The sequence below is a fragment of the Oreochromis niloticus genome, linkage group LG20, assembly GCF_001858045.2.
Source record: "Oreochromis niloticus isolate F11D_XX linkage group LG20, O_niloticus_UMD_NMBU, whole genome shotgun sequence".
Classification (NCBI taxonomy): Eukaryota; Metazoa; Chordata; class Actinopteri; order Cichliformes; family Cichlidae; genus Oreochromis; species Oreochromis niloticus.
In genome coordinates this window covers 17,446,590-17,466,825 of record NC_031984.2, presented here as the reverse complement: position 1 = coordinate 17,466,825, position 20,236 = coordinate 17,446,590, and the positions used below count along the sequence as shown (strand labels likewise).

General features: G+C 41.0%; 1 protein-coding gene across 9 annotated transcripts in view; it reads right to left on the bottom strand.

Annotated features, from left to right (window-relative positions):
* The window catches only part of LOC100697880 (cyclin-dependent kinase 17), a 39,032-nt gene that overhangs the window by 3,860 nt on the left and 14,936 nt on the right, over positions 1-20,236 (bottom strand). For 6 of the 9 annotated variants that reach the window (XM_005477963.2, XM_019349742.2, XM_025901373.1 and 3 more), the window contains 14 exons: positions 13,336-13,469; positions 9,701-9,826; positions 5,416-5,472; positions 5,198-5,312; positions 4,923-5,017; positions 4,780-4,842; positions 4,558-4,681; positions 3,059-3,179; positions 2,462-2,559; positions 2,259-2,364; positions 2,027-2,069; positions 1,855-1,945; positions 1,678-1,755; positions 712-833 (listed from right to left, as the gene is read on the bottom strand). In XM_005477963.2, coding sequence (XP_005478020.1) covers positions 730-833; positions 1,678-1,755; positions 1,855-1,945; positions 2,027-2,069; positions 2,259-2,364; positions 2,462-2,559; positions 3,059-3,179; positions 4,558-4,681; positions 4,780-4,842; positions 4,923-5,017; positions 5,198-5,312; positions 5,416-5,472; positions 9,701-9,826; positions 13,336-13,469 — 1,355 coding nt within the window. In that variant the 3' untranslated portion in view covers positions 712-729. Of the gene's footprint in view, positions 1-711; positions 834-1,677; positions 1,756-1,854; positions 1,946-2,026; positions 2,070-2,258; positions 2,365-2,461; positions 2,560-3,058; positions 3,180-4,557; positions 4,682-4,779; positions 4,843-4,922; positions 5,018-5,197; positions 5,313-5,415; positions 5,473-9,700; positions 9,827-13,335; positions 13,470-16,321; positions 17,895-20,236 lie in introns of those variants that run through there. The other 3 variants (XM_025901374.1, XM_025901375.1, XM_005477966.4) reach the window with 2 other exon arrangements.

The following is a 20,236-nucleotide window of genomic DNA, read 5'->3' as shown; positions in this document are numbered from 1 at the left end:
TGACCTTGCTTTGTGTATATACGGGACATAGTTGCTGCTAATGACACTTCTCTACTGGAAATTTGAAGAAATATAATAAATTAAAAAAGAAACAGTTTGCATAATGCTGCTTAAGCTAAATCATACTTACCAAAAGTATAAAACACAGCACAGTAAAACACTCAAATCCATGCTAATTTAAAAAGACTTTTGCACACAAAAGTCAAACAAACCCACAACACAAAGCCCTCACTTACAGACGCTACATCTCTCGCTGCAGAAATCTAAACAGGACTGGACAAAAAAAAAGAATCAAATGACTCCCTGTTCTCAGATCACATTCTGTGCTCTTATGAACAAACTGTTGCCCCTTTGACTCCCTCAAATGAATATTAGGAGTGGCTTGCTCTGAGAAAAAAAGAGGATTAGTGAAGTGAAATCTGAAGAATGCTTGTGGGAACAGGGCTTGAATGTGAAGAGGAACAAACAAAACATAGACATGAAGAAACAGCTAATAAATAATATGTTGTTTTAGTTGACAGGGTGCAGGGAGGGAAGATCGATATAATTGAATGCAATTTAGGAACTGTGTTACATAAAGTGGTGTTTGCAGCAAAGGAACAGTGCTGACAGAGAAGAAGAAAAAGAAAAGGCCCAGTGGCAGCCAAACAAAAAAAAAAGAGAGCGAGATTACTGAAAAGAAGGCAGACACATGAAAGAGACTGTATTTACCAGAACAGTAGGGGCCACTCAGCCAGTGGAAGTAGAGGAGAGATTGTGACTCTGAGCCCTGGGATTGGCTGCCTCTCTCTGGAAGTACTGCGAGGGTGCGGAGCCTAGCTTATTGGCCATCGCTTTTTTGGGTTAGGGAGAAGGGGGGGAGGTTGGGAATATTGAGGTGTTACGGAAGAGTTGGAGTAGGGTACACAAGGGAGATTAGAGAAAGGATTAAGGAAAAGATGAGCAGTGCAGAAGAAGAGAGCATGGGCACCAAAGAGAAGGGACAGTTTATCAGAACATGACAGCGAGGCAACAAAAGCAGGAAAACAAAGATACACACACACACAGACTGAGACTGTGATAAGGACAGAAACAGTGAAATAAATCGAAGCAAATGTCGAAGGCACTTCAGGTATGCAGAGTAAATGTGTAGAGACTCAGACAAAGGCAACTCTCCCCAGCTGCATTTCAGCAGCCATGTTTAGGAGGTTTGGTGGACTAGTTTGTTTATGTGATGGGACTTCAGTAAAGCTAAACATACTCTAAAATGGATCTAAGGCCACATTAGCGTTTCTGTACTGCAGTACTTGAAGCTAACTTAAATGGTAACGCGAGCATGGCAACCAGATCACAGTGATGTGAAGTCTTTAACGTCAGTCATAGATAAAACTATCATTTCAAGCTAAGATTGTGCTATTTGCTTCCACTATTTCTAATTTAATATTGCTTCTGAGTGAATGGCATTGTGCAATGTTAATACTGGAACTGGGGGGTCTGTGTGTGGTGGAGGCTGAACCTGGTAATAGACCACACAGTGGCATGAGAAACGACAAAAAGCAAACACTTAGAGAGGAAAAAGAGCGAGAAGAGGAGGAAGACAGGGAGCAAGTCCTATCCTGTGTCATACTTTTATCGAGGATTCCTGATTTCTCTCATTTCATCCCTTCCCTTCTATTTTTTTTTATCTTGAGCACTTACATGACTCTGGGTAGACTGAGGATCTCTTTCCTGGATCTTTCTGGAGCTGAATGCCTTTTACAGAGAAGATGGATGCAGCTAAAAAAAGAAAAAGAAAAGGAAAACAAGCAACAAAGGTCAGGTGGGACAGTGCCTGTGCAATAAATGTGGATATTCAAGTCAAATGCATGTACTTACTATCAGCCAGAGTCTGAACCTGTTCTCCAAGACATTTGAAATAAGCGTGTCTGAGAGCATCCTCAGCCAATATCCGCTTCTTTGCTTCAAACTAGGGACACGTAGAGACAAAATCATTATGGTGTACATGATCTGTAAACAGCAGATAATTGTAATTATTTATGTTCTTTACCTGTAAGAGCTTTGAGAGCAAGTCATGACCATCACTGTCTATCCTGTGTGACAGAAAGCAGAGAAAAAAAATTAAGAGCGAATGGAAAGAGAGAAAGAACCGAGAGGAGTGCCAGTGAAATCAAAAGCTGCGCAGGAATCTGGTGTTCCCACTGTCTCCAAATGGTCATTACGTTTTTCTCCAGAAAATCAATCTTAATTTGCACATGCAGGCCTCCACTAGTTCTTTATACCTGGGTGCGTGGTTCACAAGGGGTTCTGCGTGGTAGCGGGGGAAATTGTATGTCTTAAACTCTTCACTGGTTGTGATACCAGGCCAAGTCTCTTCTGTGGGAGTACCTGGAGAAGACAAAGAGCATAATTTAATATACACATGCACACAGTGTACACGCACACATAAAAGCAAATGCTCATCCAAATTCCATTGGTGTCTTACCAAGGATGCGGAATATGAGATGAAGCTCATCCTCCACAGTCGATCCAGGGAAGAGAGGTCTGCCTGTGATCATTTCATAGAAGATGCAGCCCACACCCCTGGAAGAAAGACAATAAACTAGTGTAAAACACAAGAAACAAAATTATAGTTTTTAGTCATCTATTATGTAGATTCAGGCTGCCAGGGGACGTAAAACTATAAATGAGTTGCAAAGACGTTTTTAGTTAATGCATAAAGCAAAAGATTTAAAAAGATTTAACTTTCTTCAATTCCATACATAAATATGAAAAAATAACTTTTTTAGCCAAATTCTACAATCTTTGAGTCATAACATTTTCATTTCATTTTCATTTTATTTATTTATTTCACACTTGGTACAATAGTTCAAACAAACCAACCACACTTTCTATCAATAAAACACTACAACCATGTGTGAAAAGGAGCAGGAAGAAGAAAAATATTCTTACAGAGTATTTAAATGCTGATGAAAGAAAAAAGATAGAAACAACTCTACTCTGAAATATGCTGGTACTTCAGAAGTGACAGCTGCACAAACAATGAAAATGGGCAGTATTATTGATAAATGTGTCCGCTCACCACATGTCAATGGGTGTAGAGTACTCAGTGGAGCCCAGCAGCACATCTGGTGGTCGGTACCATAATGTCACAACTTCATTTGAGTAGGTCTTCGTAGGTACCGACTTAGCTCGAGCCAAACCTGATTTTAAACAGTGAGACTACTTCATAAAAATACAGTTTTGTAATGTGAGCCATCACCTGTGAACCTGTGAGAAGATGTCTTATCCAAACTCTGTAATAGCTTTTCACCTTTGCATAGTGTCGTAGTTGATGAACTACGACACTCTGGCCGATGGCCCCTCTGGGGCCGATGGCACGATATGGCAGCCTCGCCTCTGTCAGTCTGCCCCAGGGCAGCTGTGGCTACAACTGTAGCTTGCCTCCACCAGTGTGTGAATGTGAGAGTGAATGAATAGTGGCATTGTAAAGCGCTTTGGGTGCCTTGAAAAGCGCTATATGAAATCCAATCCATTATTTTAAAGTTTTGTGTTCTATGACATAGATCAATTCTTGTTACATTTTTTAACCTTGCATATTTACCGTTTATTTTTAGAAAGTACAAAGCTTGCTATGCACAAAGATGGGCCTTTAAAATGGTAAATGGCCTGTATTTGTATAGCGGACCCCAAAGCGCTTTACACTACATTCAGTCATTCACACACTGGTGATGGCAAGCTACATTGTAGCCACAGCTGCCCTGGGGCGCACTGACAGAGGCGAGGCTGCCGGACACTGGCGCCACCGGGCCCTCTGACCACCACCAGTAGGCAACGGGTGAAGTGTCTTGCCCAAGGACACAACGACCAAGACTGTCGGAGCCGGGGCTCGAACCGGCAACCTTCCGATTACAAGACGAACTGCCAACTCCTGAGCCACGATCGCCCCAAAATGCATAAAAATGCATAAAATATAGTGAATACATACATTAAGGAGAACAGAAACTCAAAATACAGAAAGGCAGAATAGTATCAGGCACAAATAAGTTACACAATACCTGAAAAAAGATCATGCATAAAGCTAGCTTCCATATAAAGTGACATGGAATTAATGAAATGTCATGTTACAACTTTTACCAAAGGAGGGGAGTGTTGGGTGATTACTCCAAACTATGTTGTATTGAGTAGCATGACTTTTAGGAGTTGCTAATGGGACTCCTACTTGTTTGGGTTAGGGTATATATACAAGGCTACTGGGTTCTAAAAACACACACACATTTATCTCACTCTCTGATGGATCCATCTTGTGTAAATATCTTGATCAAGGATTCTTAAACATGTGGACTGGAGGAGCCGAGGACTGATCCATCCCCGGCTCCTCCAGTCCACATGTTTAAGTATCCTTGTCCACATGTTTTTTGATCCTACCTTTGAACAGTGAAATAATTCAAATGAGACAAAAAATAATATTTTAAGTAATTAGTTTGTGAGAACCTTAGAAAACTAAGCAATAAAGGAACTTTCAGCATAATATACAAAACTGATGTTCTGCTCTTTAAGTTAATGCCAAAGGTGGCATACCAAAGTCTGCCAGTTTGAGCTCTCCTTTTTCATTGATGAGCAGGTTCTGGGGTTTCAGGTCTCTATGGAGGACCTTCCTCCTGTGGCAGTACGCCAGACCTCTTAAAAGCTGAAATAAGAAGATCTGATGTGGAGAGAAGAGGATGTAAACAACACAATCAGCCACCAGACACATTTTCCATTTTTCAATACTGACCGCTTGAAATACTTGTAATAGTTTACCTTAACATTGTGAACGCTCATGATGCTCCCACAGTCGTCCATATATTGCTTCAGGTCTTTTTCCTGATGAGAAAGAAAGAAAGTGCTTATCTGTAGTTTCTGGTTTAATGTAACTCGCACATTAAAAACAAAGTGACACTCACCAGATACTCAAACACGAGTGTTAGGCACTTGTCAGTGTGGATAATGTCATGGAGAGTGACAATATTGGCGTGCTTCAAGTCTTTCAGTAGAGACACTGGAGAAGAAGACAGATTAGACACTGTCAGTCAAACAGAGACAAGCTGTGAGACGTAACATGGCTCATACTTCAGTCACAGCCCACGGCGCTACAAGGCACTTTGTCAAGTTTTTGTCTGTATGTACCAGTGTTGACTTTAGAGGTGTGTGCTTCCAAATCACAACTATTGTTCAGTACCTTCTCGGATAGCGGTGCAGGGCGCGCCCTCCTCGTGCTCTAGGCGGATCTCTTTCAGGGCGACCAAGTTATCTGTTAACTTACTTCGCCCCTTAAATACTGTCGCATAGGTCCCCTGCAAAGATGTAAAAAAACAGTAAATGAATGAGTAAAATAAAGTGGATGAACACTTTGTTTGCATTGTGTCGCTTCTGCTGGTGGCACTTTATTGACCTCACCTCTCCTAGTTTGTCCAGTTTGATGTAGGTTTCAAGTTTCCCAAAGCCGATCTCAGACTGTGGAGGACAGAGAGAAGGTGTTTGAGGAGGCTGGCAATGACAGTTCAAATCTTGCTTTTGTATAGCCTGATCGGATACTGCATCATATTTAATCTAACTGTCAGCCTCACTACTTTTGAAATCTCTCCGACAATTGCAGGTTTCTGAGTCACTGGGCCTTTTTTTTATCCTGTAATGTGTGCAAATTACAGAGCTGGTTGAGTAATTTTTAGGATTATTCTGTATTTTTGAGTGTGATTCATCTTGAACAACAGTCTGCAGACATAATATTTTCCAAAGGAAAAGGACAAAAATATCAGCATTTATCTAGAAATCTGCATCTCTTCAAAGGCTCTTTAACTGTCATTACTGGTAAGGTGTGACGTAATTTACAGATGCACATATACTCTTTGGCCACAAGGTGTCAGTGTAGCAAAGATAATCAAATGTGGCAACTACATTTTTATATCTAGACATTTTTATAGACTGTAAAGATGTGGAAGGTAAACACTGCAGAGTGATAACTGAAATAAACCTGAGTTCAGTTATACATGTTTAGCTGTATAATGTACGTGGCTCCTGGGTTTTGAAGTCATGAATTATGGATGGATGTAGCTATATCAAGCTGCAATACCCACAGGTCTGTCAGGGTTCATCCCTCTCACTTGTTTCTCACTTTTCCTCAATAATTTGCTAATTGTGTGACGTTTCCTTTACATTCATTATAATGAACACACTCAACCCTCTTAATTTAGTCTGTCCCATCGTGACACTCGTACAAAGTCCCAGGCCAATGCATGTACGTATGCGTGTGCGAGGGAGGGGGAGGGTCTCCGGTGACCAAGTTAGCTGTTGAAGCATGTGATGTCTTTAAAGGCATGCCTAAAAAACAACATCTGAATAAGCTCAGATACAAGATGACATACTTACACACTGAGACAAGTCATTGTGGACATGGTTAAGCAGTTTAAATGTGCAGAAATTATTAATTAACTGACATATTCTTATTTGTGTATTTAAATCAGTGCTTTTATTTGTTGCTGGTCAATTTCAGTCCTTCAAACTCACAAAAAAGATGAAAGAAAAACATCAATCAGAGTAGATATATGAGCTTCCATGTAAAGCAGGGGAATGTACTTGATAATACATACACTTGCATACACTTTATGCTTAAATGTAAATCTAACACAAAAAACCACCCACACACACAGATGTTATTGCCACCTCCCCCAGAGCTAACCCCTATAATAACAATCATATAATAAATCTTGCCCGTTAAGGAGTGCCTGCACACAGAAAGGCCCACCTCTCTGCTACCGGTGTGCAGCAGCACTCTCCGACTGCCTTACAATCCTTTTCATATGTGCGAGCTTGTGCGCCTGCGTATGCTTTTGATGGCAATGGGTTCATTTCATTCCCAACGCTCTAGCGAGCTTACTCAGCAGAACTAGGTCAGGCCAAGTTTTAGTGACAAAACTGAAGTAACATAAAACCAAACAATATGTGAGTGTAAGTGTCTTGTCTCAGGCTGCAGGGCAACACAGGCTGATGAACTCATAGTACAACAAAAGGTAGGATGTGAAATGTCTGCAAGAAGATATTTATTGACAAAGAAATCAAACGAATGATCCATATTTCATTTGTAATTACAGTTTCTTTATGTGTTACCTAGAAGAAAGCTTAAGTTTGAGAGCAAGGGTGGATTTATAGTATTCAGTGGGAAAGCTAAAATGATAGCCTTCTGAGAAGAGAAGAGGTGGCAGGAAATGAGAGGTGGGAAGAAAGACGAGGCCATTCATTAACACGAAGCTGCCATTCCTCAGAACTATAATCAATCGGCCAATAAACCAACTTGCACGGTCACCATTTTCATGTAAATCTGCCAACAGCAACAAAAAAGAAAACCAAAGGACTGCACAATACTTAGCAGTCCTTTTAGTTTACAGTTGTATCATATGTGACTTGTTTCAATGAAAACATAACATAAGCAAATAGAGAGGGACATAATAATTGGCATTGAGGTTTTTTTAGTTCAATCTTCTGTCACTGCAAGGTTGAATGGGTTTGTGGAAAGAAGTAAGTGCTGCATAATATGATTAAGTGTTGTGCTTTGAGATAAAATGACATCTCGCTCCTCAGTGCCATGGAACACTGAGTTTCACTGGACTGCTGTGAATAATTGATTACCAATGGGCAACAACCATGAGCGAAAACTGATACCAACTTCACTTGCATTACACTGGCAACAATTCGACGCTCAAAACACGTGGTTTAAGAGTCAAGGATCTGCGATGGAATACCGGAAACATGATCTACATTACCGTAACATATGACAAGCACACAGGCAGCCCCAAGGCTATTACATTAGTTTTCTCAGAAACATTTTTTCCAAACATAACAAGATAACTGGTATTGCTTGTTGCAACAGGAAATACCACAAAGGAATTTTTTAAGCAATCTGGGAGGTGTTTGTTTGCCTGTCTGTGGACAAATTTTGACTTGATAGCATCACAACGCCACAGTAAAAATAAAGGCTGAGGAAAAAAGAAAGGCGTGGTACAACCCACAAGCACTGAGGACTTATGTCATACCATTGAGTACCCATGGGTCATCGCAGCCGGTGTGATTCCTTCGCTAGATGGTCTCTAGTTAAAGTTAAATCTCTTGTGAAACCATTTATTTTAAACATCTCCTTTTAAATGTGCTTAAACTGTTTCAGGAGCAGATGAGCAGTGAATGAAGAATTTCTGCAATTTCACAGGCTAATTCATTTCATAGCACAAATTCAAAGCATTTAAATACTGTACATACTGTGCAAACCATATTCAGACTACTGCACGGTCAAAAACACACTTTTGCATGGATGCATCACACTATATAAAGGAACGATCAGAACTAATGGAACAAAAACAGTCTGGCTGTGATGCATCTTCTGAATACATGGGCTGCAAGCTCGGCAGAGTGCTCAGGATCAATCAAAACCTTGTTTTCCTGGTATAAAACCTAAATCCAGCTACAGAGTGGCACTGATGTTTCCATTTGTCTTTACTTACATTTGCTTAGCATTTTTCAGTTATCCATGCCCTTTTTAAACCTGACATCTTATCATTCAAGCCCTTTTAGTCCTCTCTTTTCATCTCCTTTTGTACATTTCCCTTTCTCCTCCGTGCTCTCTAGCTCATCCCAAGGTGTCCTGGGGTGTAATCCCAGTCAGGAGAGGAGCTGCAGCAGATGAGACTGACACTTCTGCTGAATTATTGATTGATCTATTACATCACACACATACAACAACTCCAAAAATACACAGCTCCACAAAGCTGGGCAAACCCAAGAAAATGCACACTATACATTTAATATATATGACTATCCTCTTCTTCTGCTCCACCCTTAAACCATATACTTCCCCTCAGAGACTCTTTGCTTTCAAGTCTGTGAGCCTCCTGGAGAAAAGCTGTGTCATTAAGTTGCTTCAAGCAGAGAGATTGAGGCGGGCAAATGGACCTGTTTGATAATAACCGCAAAAACGGTTGATGGAGGATGATACCTTCATATTTTCCCAAAGAATATCAGGCTTTCAGTAATTTTCTTTAACGTAATGCATTGACTAAGCACACTGAATTCCCTTTAAAACTAAGCAAGCATGTGGGTGGAGTGAAACAAAGGGCACCGCACTCTCGCGTTACTCAGTAATGTATAAAGGGAAACCTGAAAGTTGGAGCGATGACAGAAACAAAACACTAATTTGGAAAAAAAAAAAAAGTGTGACCAAAATAAAAACCAAGTGACAGAGCAGGAGTACTTCAACAATAAAAGGACATGCTGCATATTCATGAATACATGCCTATTTCTTTCCCAAACAACCCCTCCTCTCACGGCCAGACCCCAATTCATACCCATAATGCTCTTGGCCTGTATGCATAATTCAGAATATATCATTCATGCCCCTACTGAGGCATTGTAAGCACTATTGCATAGCCCAGCGTGTGTTTAAAGTGAGTCTATGTTTGTGTCGTTGCTCTGTGTGTGTGTTTCAGACAATAACGGCCCTGGTCAAGCATTTAAGTAGTGTACAATGGCATTGAAAGCTTACATTACTTTTGTTTCTACACAAAGCAGCATGAAAAAGGGCAAGCACACACCCAGATAAAATGACAAAATGACATCAGAGACTAGCACAGCTAGCTTCAACTGCTTTGCACACATATATATAGATGCAAATGTGCACACAGATAAATTAAGTACTGACCAATGATGCGCGTCGTAGCCTGCGGCTCATGGGTTTGTCAAAGGGCGGGCTGTTCATGGCAAACTTCTCCAAGTAGCCCTCTGGTAGCCTGATATCAGCTGGGAGAGACAAACGTTTGTTTATGTCCTAAAAGAGAAGAAGAAATAAACAAAAGGAGACATGAAGAAACTGAAACATGATTTTCAATATTAAAAACCTTTTTCCATTTACAATTATACTATAAAGACATTAGTCCTGAAATATTCAGGATATTCAGCACCTTTTAAATTTGGTTTGATATGATATGTCACAAAAAAAGATATACAAATGCACATTAAATAAATCTCATTCCCTGATCATTTATCAGCTTGTTATTACTTCACCTTAATTAACCATTGGTATCAAATCAAAGATTTTTTTCTTTTTAAATATTATTGGTTGCTTGTCTACTCACAAGCAGCTTGCTCCATCTGTCTCTCCTGGCTGTGAGTTTGTCAAATGAGAGCAGACCTTTGGTTAACAGGTGCCATCTGCTGCTGTGAATGACTGATGAATGATGATGTGGATAACACCTATATATGGCTGAATAAGATGCCAGTGCAAGACCACCACATGATCAGGATAAATTCCAGCAAGTTACTGGCTAGTTTTGGCTATATTTGCATAATGCACTATTAGCATGGGGTTTGCATGTTTTCCCCATGTCCACAGACCAAAGACATGCCACTAGTGGGGTCTAAATTGCCCATAGGTGTGAATGTAAATGCAAATGAGTGTCTCTCTTGAAGATGAATGATAGCTGGGATAGGCTCCAGGCTGATCTGCATTTTTTTCAAAATGAAAGCACGCTCGATATTTTTATCTTTTACTTTTTTGCTAATTAATTCATGTTGTAGTTCATTGTGACTTCAATTGATAAGTGCAGCCTCTCACTCTGGAAGTGTTTAGCATTAGACGATCCCATACAATTTTAGGAATTAAACATCATCATATATTTGAGTCAGTGTTATTAACAGCTTCTAACCACTGGAAGAACTTTCACCTTCCAGTCTTTGCTGGAATGCAAATTTCTGTGACACAATCACCGGCAAGGTGCCAGTCACATATTGTTTCCATGGCAGCAGTAGTTGGGTGACCCAGTCAAAACACCCGTCAATGTGAATATGTGTAGTGACACATTTGTTTACATGTAACCGTGCAATAGGAGGATATTAAAGTGTGTATATGCCTGAAGATGAGAGGTAGAGGGACTGTATGCCTTTAATAGTTTTATCTGAGCTGACTGGCTAACATCACAACATACATGTCACATGAAAAAAGCAACTATATGGATGGCGACAAATGACAAATCCTAAAGCAACACTCTGCATGTTTTAGTAGTATATGTGAGACAATGTAAACGTGAGCCGCAGTCGCTCGCACAGAAATGCCTACTAGCTGTAGTTAGCACATTTGTAAGCTCAACTTAAAATCTGAATCATAAAAGAGAAGAATACGTGTAAGCCCTACAACACCATATATAGTGTTACAAATATAAATACAAATGACTGCAAATTTCTTCAAGCAAAACATTTGATATTTTATGCAATTTATAATGAAAGTGACACCTCGTGATCAAAACAAAAGTCTTTCACACAAAATTCACTGTGCACACCGTCTTTCAAAGGCGTAACAATAGACAAAAGTTCACAAACACAGCCACTCCTGCCCTCTTATTCACTGGTGGAGACTGAATAAAGATCTAAATGCAAAACAAAACATGTGTGCCCCCGTACTCACAATGCAGAACAGCTCTAGTAGCTCCCTCATTGTCCTCCTTAAATGTGTTTTTCTATGCACTCACACACATGCGCTTTCAACGATGCATGTCTCTAACCTGATACATGACTGCACACACTGAGAGAGAGAGAGAGAGAAAGAGAGAGAGAGAGAGAGAGAGGGAGAGAAATAGAGCAAGAGAGGGCTGGCACTGTGGTAGAGTGCCATCCACATACTTAGGAAAAGGAGTAGGGGGGAAAAAAAGAGTTGGAGGAGGGGGATGCAGGAGCAGAGGAAAAGAGGAATAGACAGATTCCTGAGGGGAGAAAGGCAGATGGGGGGAAGGGGTGAATGGAGGGGGTGGCTCAGAGAAAATATTGTTTTTTGTTCTCTCTTGCCATCATTTTGTCCTCCATCTCTTCTTTACTTTCTCTCTTATCATCTCCTTAGCCCTATTCCCCTGGATCTCCCTTTTCTTTGTCATTGCAATAATTACACCGACATCCGTAATTACTCTCACCCCAACATTTTCCTCTCCCACACTGCCAATCCATCTCCTTCTCTTTCTTTCTCTCTCTCTCTCTCTCTCTCTTGTAAACATGGTCTAAATTAGTCCCATCCACTGCTCACAGCAGTGAGAGGCTCTGTATCTAGAGGCATTTCCCGTAATACTGCTGTGCTCAACACTCTGCAGCTCCTTCAAACGGACACACGCAGCCTGACCGAGACATGAGGGCACTCAGAAATTCAGCAGCAAACTGCAACACTATCTGTCAGATAGCACAGGTGCACTCACATATACACACATGTTAGTGAAAATAAAAGGAGCCTGTTATAAAAGGAGCCCGTTATATTTTCCTATTTTTCTCTCATAAATGTACAGTTGCAATGATAGATGTTCAAAATTTAAAATATTGAGGTCACTGTATACATGTAAATACTTAACACACATATATATATATATGTATGTGTGTGTGTGTGTGTGTGTGTGTGTGTGTGTGTGTGTGTGTGTGTTAAGTATTTCCTATGAATCAAAGGCTCCAAATACACTTGTATGATTTGTATGATGTATGTAAGTGAGAGCAGGCAACATGGTCATTTTGGACACAGACACAAAGACCTGCTGTTCAAAACTATTTGCAAGGGGCAGCCAATCAGGAGAACGGAGTTATGTTAACAGGAGTGGAAAGGGAGCTAAAACAACTTTCTAGACAATGGATTAATTGAGGGGCTCTTCAAGTAAAATAATACTTATTTTGAACAAGTCTAAGATTAAAAATATGGGGCTGAAAAGGTGAATAAGAGATCCCTTTAAATGTACCACATAAATGCCACTTATTCACTATTCACTTTATACACAGTCTATCATATTATACACTGTGTATAGTATATGCTAACTGAGAGACAGCTACCACTGAGAAGTGTACATGCAAGGAAATAAGACATTAAAGGAATGGTCTACGTGTAAAGTAACAAAAAATAGGAAATGTCCTCTTTCTATTTATTTACTTTTTACATACAGCACAGAGAAAATTATTCTGTTTCTTTGCCTCATTTCTAGCTTGGGATTTCTTTTTATGTATTTTCTTGTCATTTATCAACCAAAAAAAAGTACCAATATATCAGCAACAGGCCAAACCTGATATTTGGGCCTGACCAATTTATCATTTTAGTTCTAAAATCCACCACAAGGTGTGGTTTCCTACATAAAATCTACTTAATATTGTGTGGTGAACAGTGAAGAAGTGAATGATTTCAGACAGTCTTTGGCATCACTATTGAATTTCAAATAATAATGCTGAGTGCAGGTGCATTTTCCCTCTTGATCAAAGAGTACAGTACGCCTGGGCTAAAGGCATTTGTGTGTTTGTGTGTGGGCGTGTCCCAGATCATCATACCTCATTAGAGATGCGCCGATGGTGATTGTTCCTCATACGGACCCTCACTGGACTCTGAACCTCATCAGAGGACGTCCCGGATGCTTGGTCACTCTCCCCATCTGAACCCATCTTCACATTTTCATGGACAATGCCTGTGAAACACAAATGTGCAAAGACTTGAGACTTTTTTTTCAGGGATTTATGTCTTAGAAAAAGACAGTAAAACAGGGAGAGAGAGGAGATGCGACATGCCTTTGGTACAAGGGCGGCATGCCCTACCCGCGAGGCTAGAGGGGTGTCCCTTGACATGAATACCTCAGCGCAGGTTTTTAGATTGTGTTTAATGACACCCTATTTCATTTCACTACTCTCTCTATGGGGTCACCAGGAAACAAAACATCTGTCTTAAATTTCACTCACCCATTATGTGAATGACACAGTAGGACCCCAATCCCCAAATGATGAATCATACCACCAGCCACGCAGGGGTGTAAAACAAGTGTATAAAATGGTATTGGTAAGATGAGTAAGTACGAGATCAATATTACCCTGCGTGCAATAGGAGCTGCCATCTCTGCGTGCCAACCCCCCCACCACCACACACCTTCATGTGCCCCAGAATCCATCTGATTAATGAGTCACTGTGCAGCAGACAGGACTGTCTACTTCAATGATGTGTGAGTTTGTGTGTGTGAGTAAATGTGGGGGAAGGGTGGAGGGCTCTCTCTTTGTCTGGGTCATGTACAGCACACACAGTACGTGTGTGTGTGTCTCCCTGGTGTTTGTTTTGGTAAAGATAACTTTTTCATGAAACTGAAATAGGCTGAGTGCTGTTAAAAGCGCACACTTTACAATCATGTACTGTTTACCCACAAAACATCAGCTCCCAACAGCAGAGGACAGACAGATCGAGGGAAGTTTAGGAGATAGTGGGGTGGATGGTTTTGGTTGGAAGAGCTGATGAAGTGGAAAGAAAAATGAGTCCCCAGAGTGACTGCAACACCTCAGCTGTGGGATTTAACAACTGAGGGCCGGTTAGGTAAAGCTATTTATTACAGTGTGCTGCTGTCTGTCAGCTGTGAAACATCTGAGGCTTATTCTAGGCCCTTCTTCATGTAATTAGGATTTGAAACAGGCTGGTCTCTGGACCAAAAAATATTGAAAAGATGGAATACATAGAATAAAGCACAGATAAGTGCTTCTAAAACTGGTTTAAATTGGTCTTTATTCAGTCTTTATCAAATTAATAAGAGGGCATAGTGTTAAAAATAATCCTCTGACTCTGTAGTTTCCCATTAACCTAAAAGCTGAATGATACCTATAGTGTGAAATTATACCTTCTGTAAGTCAATTACACGGTGATTCTTGCTCTCAAGAGTTTAAATTTAATTTTCAGGTTCTATAAAAGTTCTAAAGGCTTGTTAACCAAACCTCCTACAGTGATGAGGTGGGGGTACAGAGACAAACAGCCATAATGTTGCATGACCTAGACACAATGTCTAGATGCTGAAATGTAGGCATCTAGTGGGCCTCCAAGTCTGATGTATAGTGTGCAGCCTCAAAGACAGACACAAGGATACAGGGAATGGATATACCTTTGTAAGAAAATGTCGTTTGTCGTATCAGGAATCAGGAATTAACCCTCACAACCATGATGGTGAAACATTACACTGAAGGTAACTGACACCACAGGCTGGAGAAACTGATCCGGGATATCTACTGACAGATACACGCACAACCACACGCTCATGATGAGTAAGTATCACTGCTCATGAGTATCACATGTCTTTCTCACTTTCTGAGAGGTCCCGATCTTGTGTGTTTATGTAAACAGTCAAGCAGATGTGGGTAGATGAAACAGGATGATCTGACCAGGGAAGTAAAATTCCAATATCATACCATTACGTTACATTTTTCACGCTTTCTGTCCTAAACATTCCTCCTAGTCACATTTTTTTCAATCTTCTGCAGTTGCTTTCTCTTCCTTTCCCACAGAAGCCTAAGAGCAGACAGTAAATGTCACAAGCTACCACTGCCTCCCCACATGGAGCCAAGCTGGCCTAGTTAGGGTTGCTGACTCCCTGCTAGTTTGTCTAGAGGAGAGAGTGGGCTACTTTTAGGAGTATCCTTACTTCACTCTGCACTGCAAATACTCCTTAGTTGAAAATCCATCTCCAGCACATGATAGCAACACTTCAAAAATAATGGAAAATCCAGGGGGAAGAATATCAAAAGAAGTATTGGAAGATTTACTTGAAAAGCCCTTCACGGAATAGCAAAAATATTGGGATTTTTTCTCATAAGCCCTCACAAAGCCACACATTGAATTCAGTACATTGCTCAAAGGGGAAACAGGCAGTATTCGTAGCCACCGTCCACATCCACATTACCCAATAATAACAATAATAATACCATAGGCTTAGGCTTTGAACTGAATCCTTTCACTTCTCTTTCATGCTCTCAGGCGAAGAGTTCTCAAACTCTTTTTAAAGCACAGGACATCGTGCTTTTTGAATTTGTCCTGAGCGGCACGAACAAAGATACTGCAGTCATTGTGCTGACAAGTAAATGAATAAAAAATTCAAAAGAAGAACTTGTCGAACTCTTCACTTCTCTAAGGAGTTCATAGAATCCCTGTAGATAAGCACGTTGCTTGGGGCCAACACGCTGCAAGTTAAGCAGGCACGCAAAGCAAATCATATTTTCACAGGAACAGGTTTAAGATGTTCAGAAATGTATGACGAGCAGATTTTACTTCCATAAATCTGTGTCTAAGTATGAAGTAAAAACCTGGAACACGCTTGATCGAGCTACTAACATTTGTTCGTTTAATGTCCTACAAAGTCAAATAAAAGTATACAGACACATAGCATGTATTGATGTATGCCACAAAAATGTGCCTTCTACCTAATTCCAAACTCTATATTGTAACAACAATCTGATCAGTGGATGAAGTCAGGATGTAGATGAACTTGTTGAAGAAGATGACAGTGATGAGACTCACCAATGCGGTTTCCCGGAGGCCGGCATGAGTCGAGCACTCGAAGCATACGGAAAGGTGACAGCCTCAGTGGGGTGTCTCCTCTCTCCACCATTCTTACCCCCTCTCCCGTTCTAACCTCCCCCGTTTTAAGGTCTCCGACTCTGGGAACACGGGCAGAGCATCCTTGCAGGTTGTCTGCCATATCCATTGCTCCAGTGGGTTTAAAGCACTAACATTTGAAGGTGCATTTAATAATGCAAATAATTTCATTAAAAAAATCCACTTCAGTTAAGTCCTGGAGCCCAATCAAACAGTGTGGGTGGCACCCAGGTTTAAGTAGCAGTAGCTGATTAAGGATCCAAGCTTCCTGGGAAAAATCCAATCCTTAGGCTACCTCTGTACTGCCAGAAGAGCACCATGCAGTAAAGAACAGGTCTGACATTATAGGAATTGTGCAGACTGCACAGGCACACTAATCAAAATCCAACAACTCCCTTGGTTGCTACTCCACTTTAACACACTCTCTCTCTTCCTGTGTGTTTTTCTTAGCAGACGTTCCTTCTCTCCTCCCTCTCCTTTCTTGTTCTTTTTCTCTCTGCAGTCGCTCTCTGCGTGCCGACTAAGGAAGGTCAAACACTGTGCAGGTATGCAAAATGCTGCAGCGACAGTCCAACATGTGCAAGCTAGAAACTGTTACAATCTGCCATCTCAGAATAACAGGTGTTCTGTCATCATCTGTCTTCGTCCGGACACAAGCCCGCAAACAAGGACTGTGTGCAAGGACTCACAACGCACTTAACTTGCAGCTCCCAGCAAGGAAAACACAGCCAGACCTTCCCTTTGCCTCTGTCCTTTGTGACTTCTTCATTTGCATTCTTTTTTCTTCTTTTTGCTGATGTTTTTACGCGTCTCTGGCAGATCTCTTCTCTTTGTCCTCCTTGTTCTTCCACTGTTATTCAACACAGCACTCTATTCAGGCTGTTGTGCTGCTCTCCTTCTTTCCACTCCCTCTCCCGTTTAGTCCCTCCTTGCCTCTGGCGCCGCTATCAGTGTTGTCAGTGCTCCTGCTCCCTCCCTTCACCTTGCTATTACTCCCCTCCCTCTCACATGATAGAAATCTCCATCTCTCTCCCCCCTCCATCTGTCTTTATCTCTCCCTCCCTATTTCTTGCTATCACTGTCTGGGTCCAGAGATGGTGTTGAATATCAGTACAGTCATCCTCTTTTTCTATTCACAAGCCGATGACATTTTCTGCCTGATCGGCCTCTTTCTTGCACTCCATCTTGTTCACCACCTCTTTCTCGTGCTCCCCACCCTCCCTCCTTGTGCTTATCACTCTCTAGTGTAGAAAAATGAAATCCCGAGGCTTCAGAGTGATGCCAATGGCATTCTCTCCGCTCTCCCTTTTCTGCCTCAGTCCCTTCTATATTGACATGAAACACAGGACATGGCAAGCACGCGCTCTTTCCTACACATCCCACTGCACACAGAGTAACTGTTACAAATACAACTCACATGATGCTGACTATTGACTAACGGCTATTAGACACACCTGGAGAGCAAACAGACAATTACGTAATCTATACAAACTAACAGCAAGTTCAAAATAATATTAAAAAACCGAACTAAAAGCATTAGGAGCTGATTAAGGATTATTGAGGGATCATTGGGTTGATATTTGTTACATTTACGTGGTGCGATCAAAAGGTCTGCCCGGTAGAACTCAAAAATGCTACCAGATTTAAATTTGGTCAGTTACTTCTTGAAGGTCATCATTTGATGCATCTCATGATCACTTTAGTGCAAAGGCTGTTTTTAGATGAATCCCTGAAAATCCTGCTCACGTTGCACTTGTAGCTCTGCAATACATGCTGGATCTCCTCCTTAAACCTGATTTTCATTTTGTTGAAGTTTGTTCACGTTGCAAGAATGTCCTCTTGGGACCAAAACACCATCTTCAATGCACTGTGTGCTGGCACATGACAGCATGCTGGAACGCAACATACTTCAGGTCATTACTGCTGAATATCCTCTTTCAAAAGATGCCTTGAGATGTTATAGTAAGTCCCCAATGACCTCTCATACAAGGGACAAATTCATGTTGCACAACCTTGTTGAACAGCAGCATGCTCCTAATCAGACCCGACTTGGCATATGAAATTTACAGCTTCAAATGAAAATTGCTCAAAACGCCCAGAGACAATGCTCCTATTTCAAGCAATACTCTGAAGAGCACAGTACCGTTCTGTACTAAATTGGTGTAGGATACAATTTGCTCAGTATCTCTGCGCATACAGCTAACCTGGTGCAGCTACAACCTCACATGTGTTAGCAAGAAATGGTGGAACAATATTGGGCATCGGAGGTTGGATTCATAGCAGAGAATGAGACCTGTTTACAATTATGAATAACAATAGTTGTATTTACTGTCTCTGACATGAATTATTGCTAGAGGCAACAGTCAGTGGACACCTGTAGGACTTAATCCTTCCAGTTCCTACCAAATTCTCAAACCTTGCTTACATCCATGATAACTAACATTAGAAAAGTGTTTAGAGAACACAACTGCATCCAAAATGTCAACATGATAAGGTGTTAAATGCCATCATTTTGCATACTATTCTCAAGGATTCCCACTTCAAAAGCCTATTTTTGACTACTGCAAAATAAAACCCCACCTCTCCCTTGAAGCCAGTGATAGGCTTGTCTTTTAAGCCTTAGCTAACCACACATGCTCATGTGGAGAGCCTCACACACCCTACATGTCAATAATGATGGACTTAAAAAGACTTAAACAAACTTTGTAATTGTTTAAGACTCTGTAAACATCTTGGGATGTTTGAGACACCGTATTCTTAACATGCTTTGAAAACATTTTTTAACCTGGATATGTTGCCTTATTCAAATCGACTTATTTGGGACCATTAAGTACAGAGTAATGGTGATCTACATAAAATTAACAGACACGTATCGATGTACTGCGATGAGCTGCTCAAAACATCAAGAACAAAAGCTCTCAACCCTCCAGCCATCACTGTTTCCCTGTCTTATTAGATTCACAAGTGCAGCTTGTATACATGGAAGGTTTCTGTTTTGCTTTGCAGCCACGTCCACAAAGCTTTTTACTTCCATCAAGGTCTCTGTTACTGTCACTTTATCTTTCCACCTTGTCTTAAACCACATTTTCTTGACTACATTTGAGCTTCTGTATTGTTTTCACCTCCTTTTTAAATCATAAATATTACAGTATGCCTCCAGACAAATAAAACAGTAAAAATCAAAGTGCATACAACATCCCTCAGGAACAGGCATACATAGAGACGCGCACTCTCAAGGCTGCAGGGTGGGAGAATTTAGACTGCAGTAATTACCTCTAAACCTTTTATCTTCATCTAAGGAATCTCATTATTCAATTACTAAGACCAGAGAGCCTACTGTAAGCTACCGGCTCTGTTTATGCTGGCCAGCTACATCTCAACCCCACACCCTACCCCCACCCCATATATGCAGCTCTGAAAAATACATGCATTCATTAGCAACATCTTCCTTCCCTCAGCCATAAGATTCTCAAACAGCAAGCCACCCTAACACACATAAAAAGCTTATAAGACCGACTACATAAAAGGAGTCCACTCCATTGTTCTTCCTAAAACCAATCCGGGAGGGAGCAAATGGATGGATGAGAGTGTATGCAGCGAGGCAGAGGACTACAGCGATTAATACAGCGTTAATGCATTACATTAAATCCCTGGCATAGACAACGCGGTCTCTTGTGGTACGGGTGGAGATAAGGGTGGTCTTAACAGGGTGCCAGCTTTTATCTTTTGCACCATTCCAGTCTTATTTGGAGGTTAAATACAGTATTTTGATGTGTGCAGAGGGAAAGAGACAAATACAAAGGGGGAAAAGGAACAAGAGAAGACTTCTTTGACAGT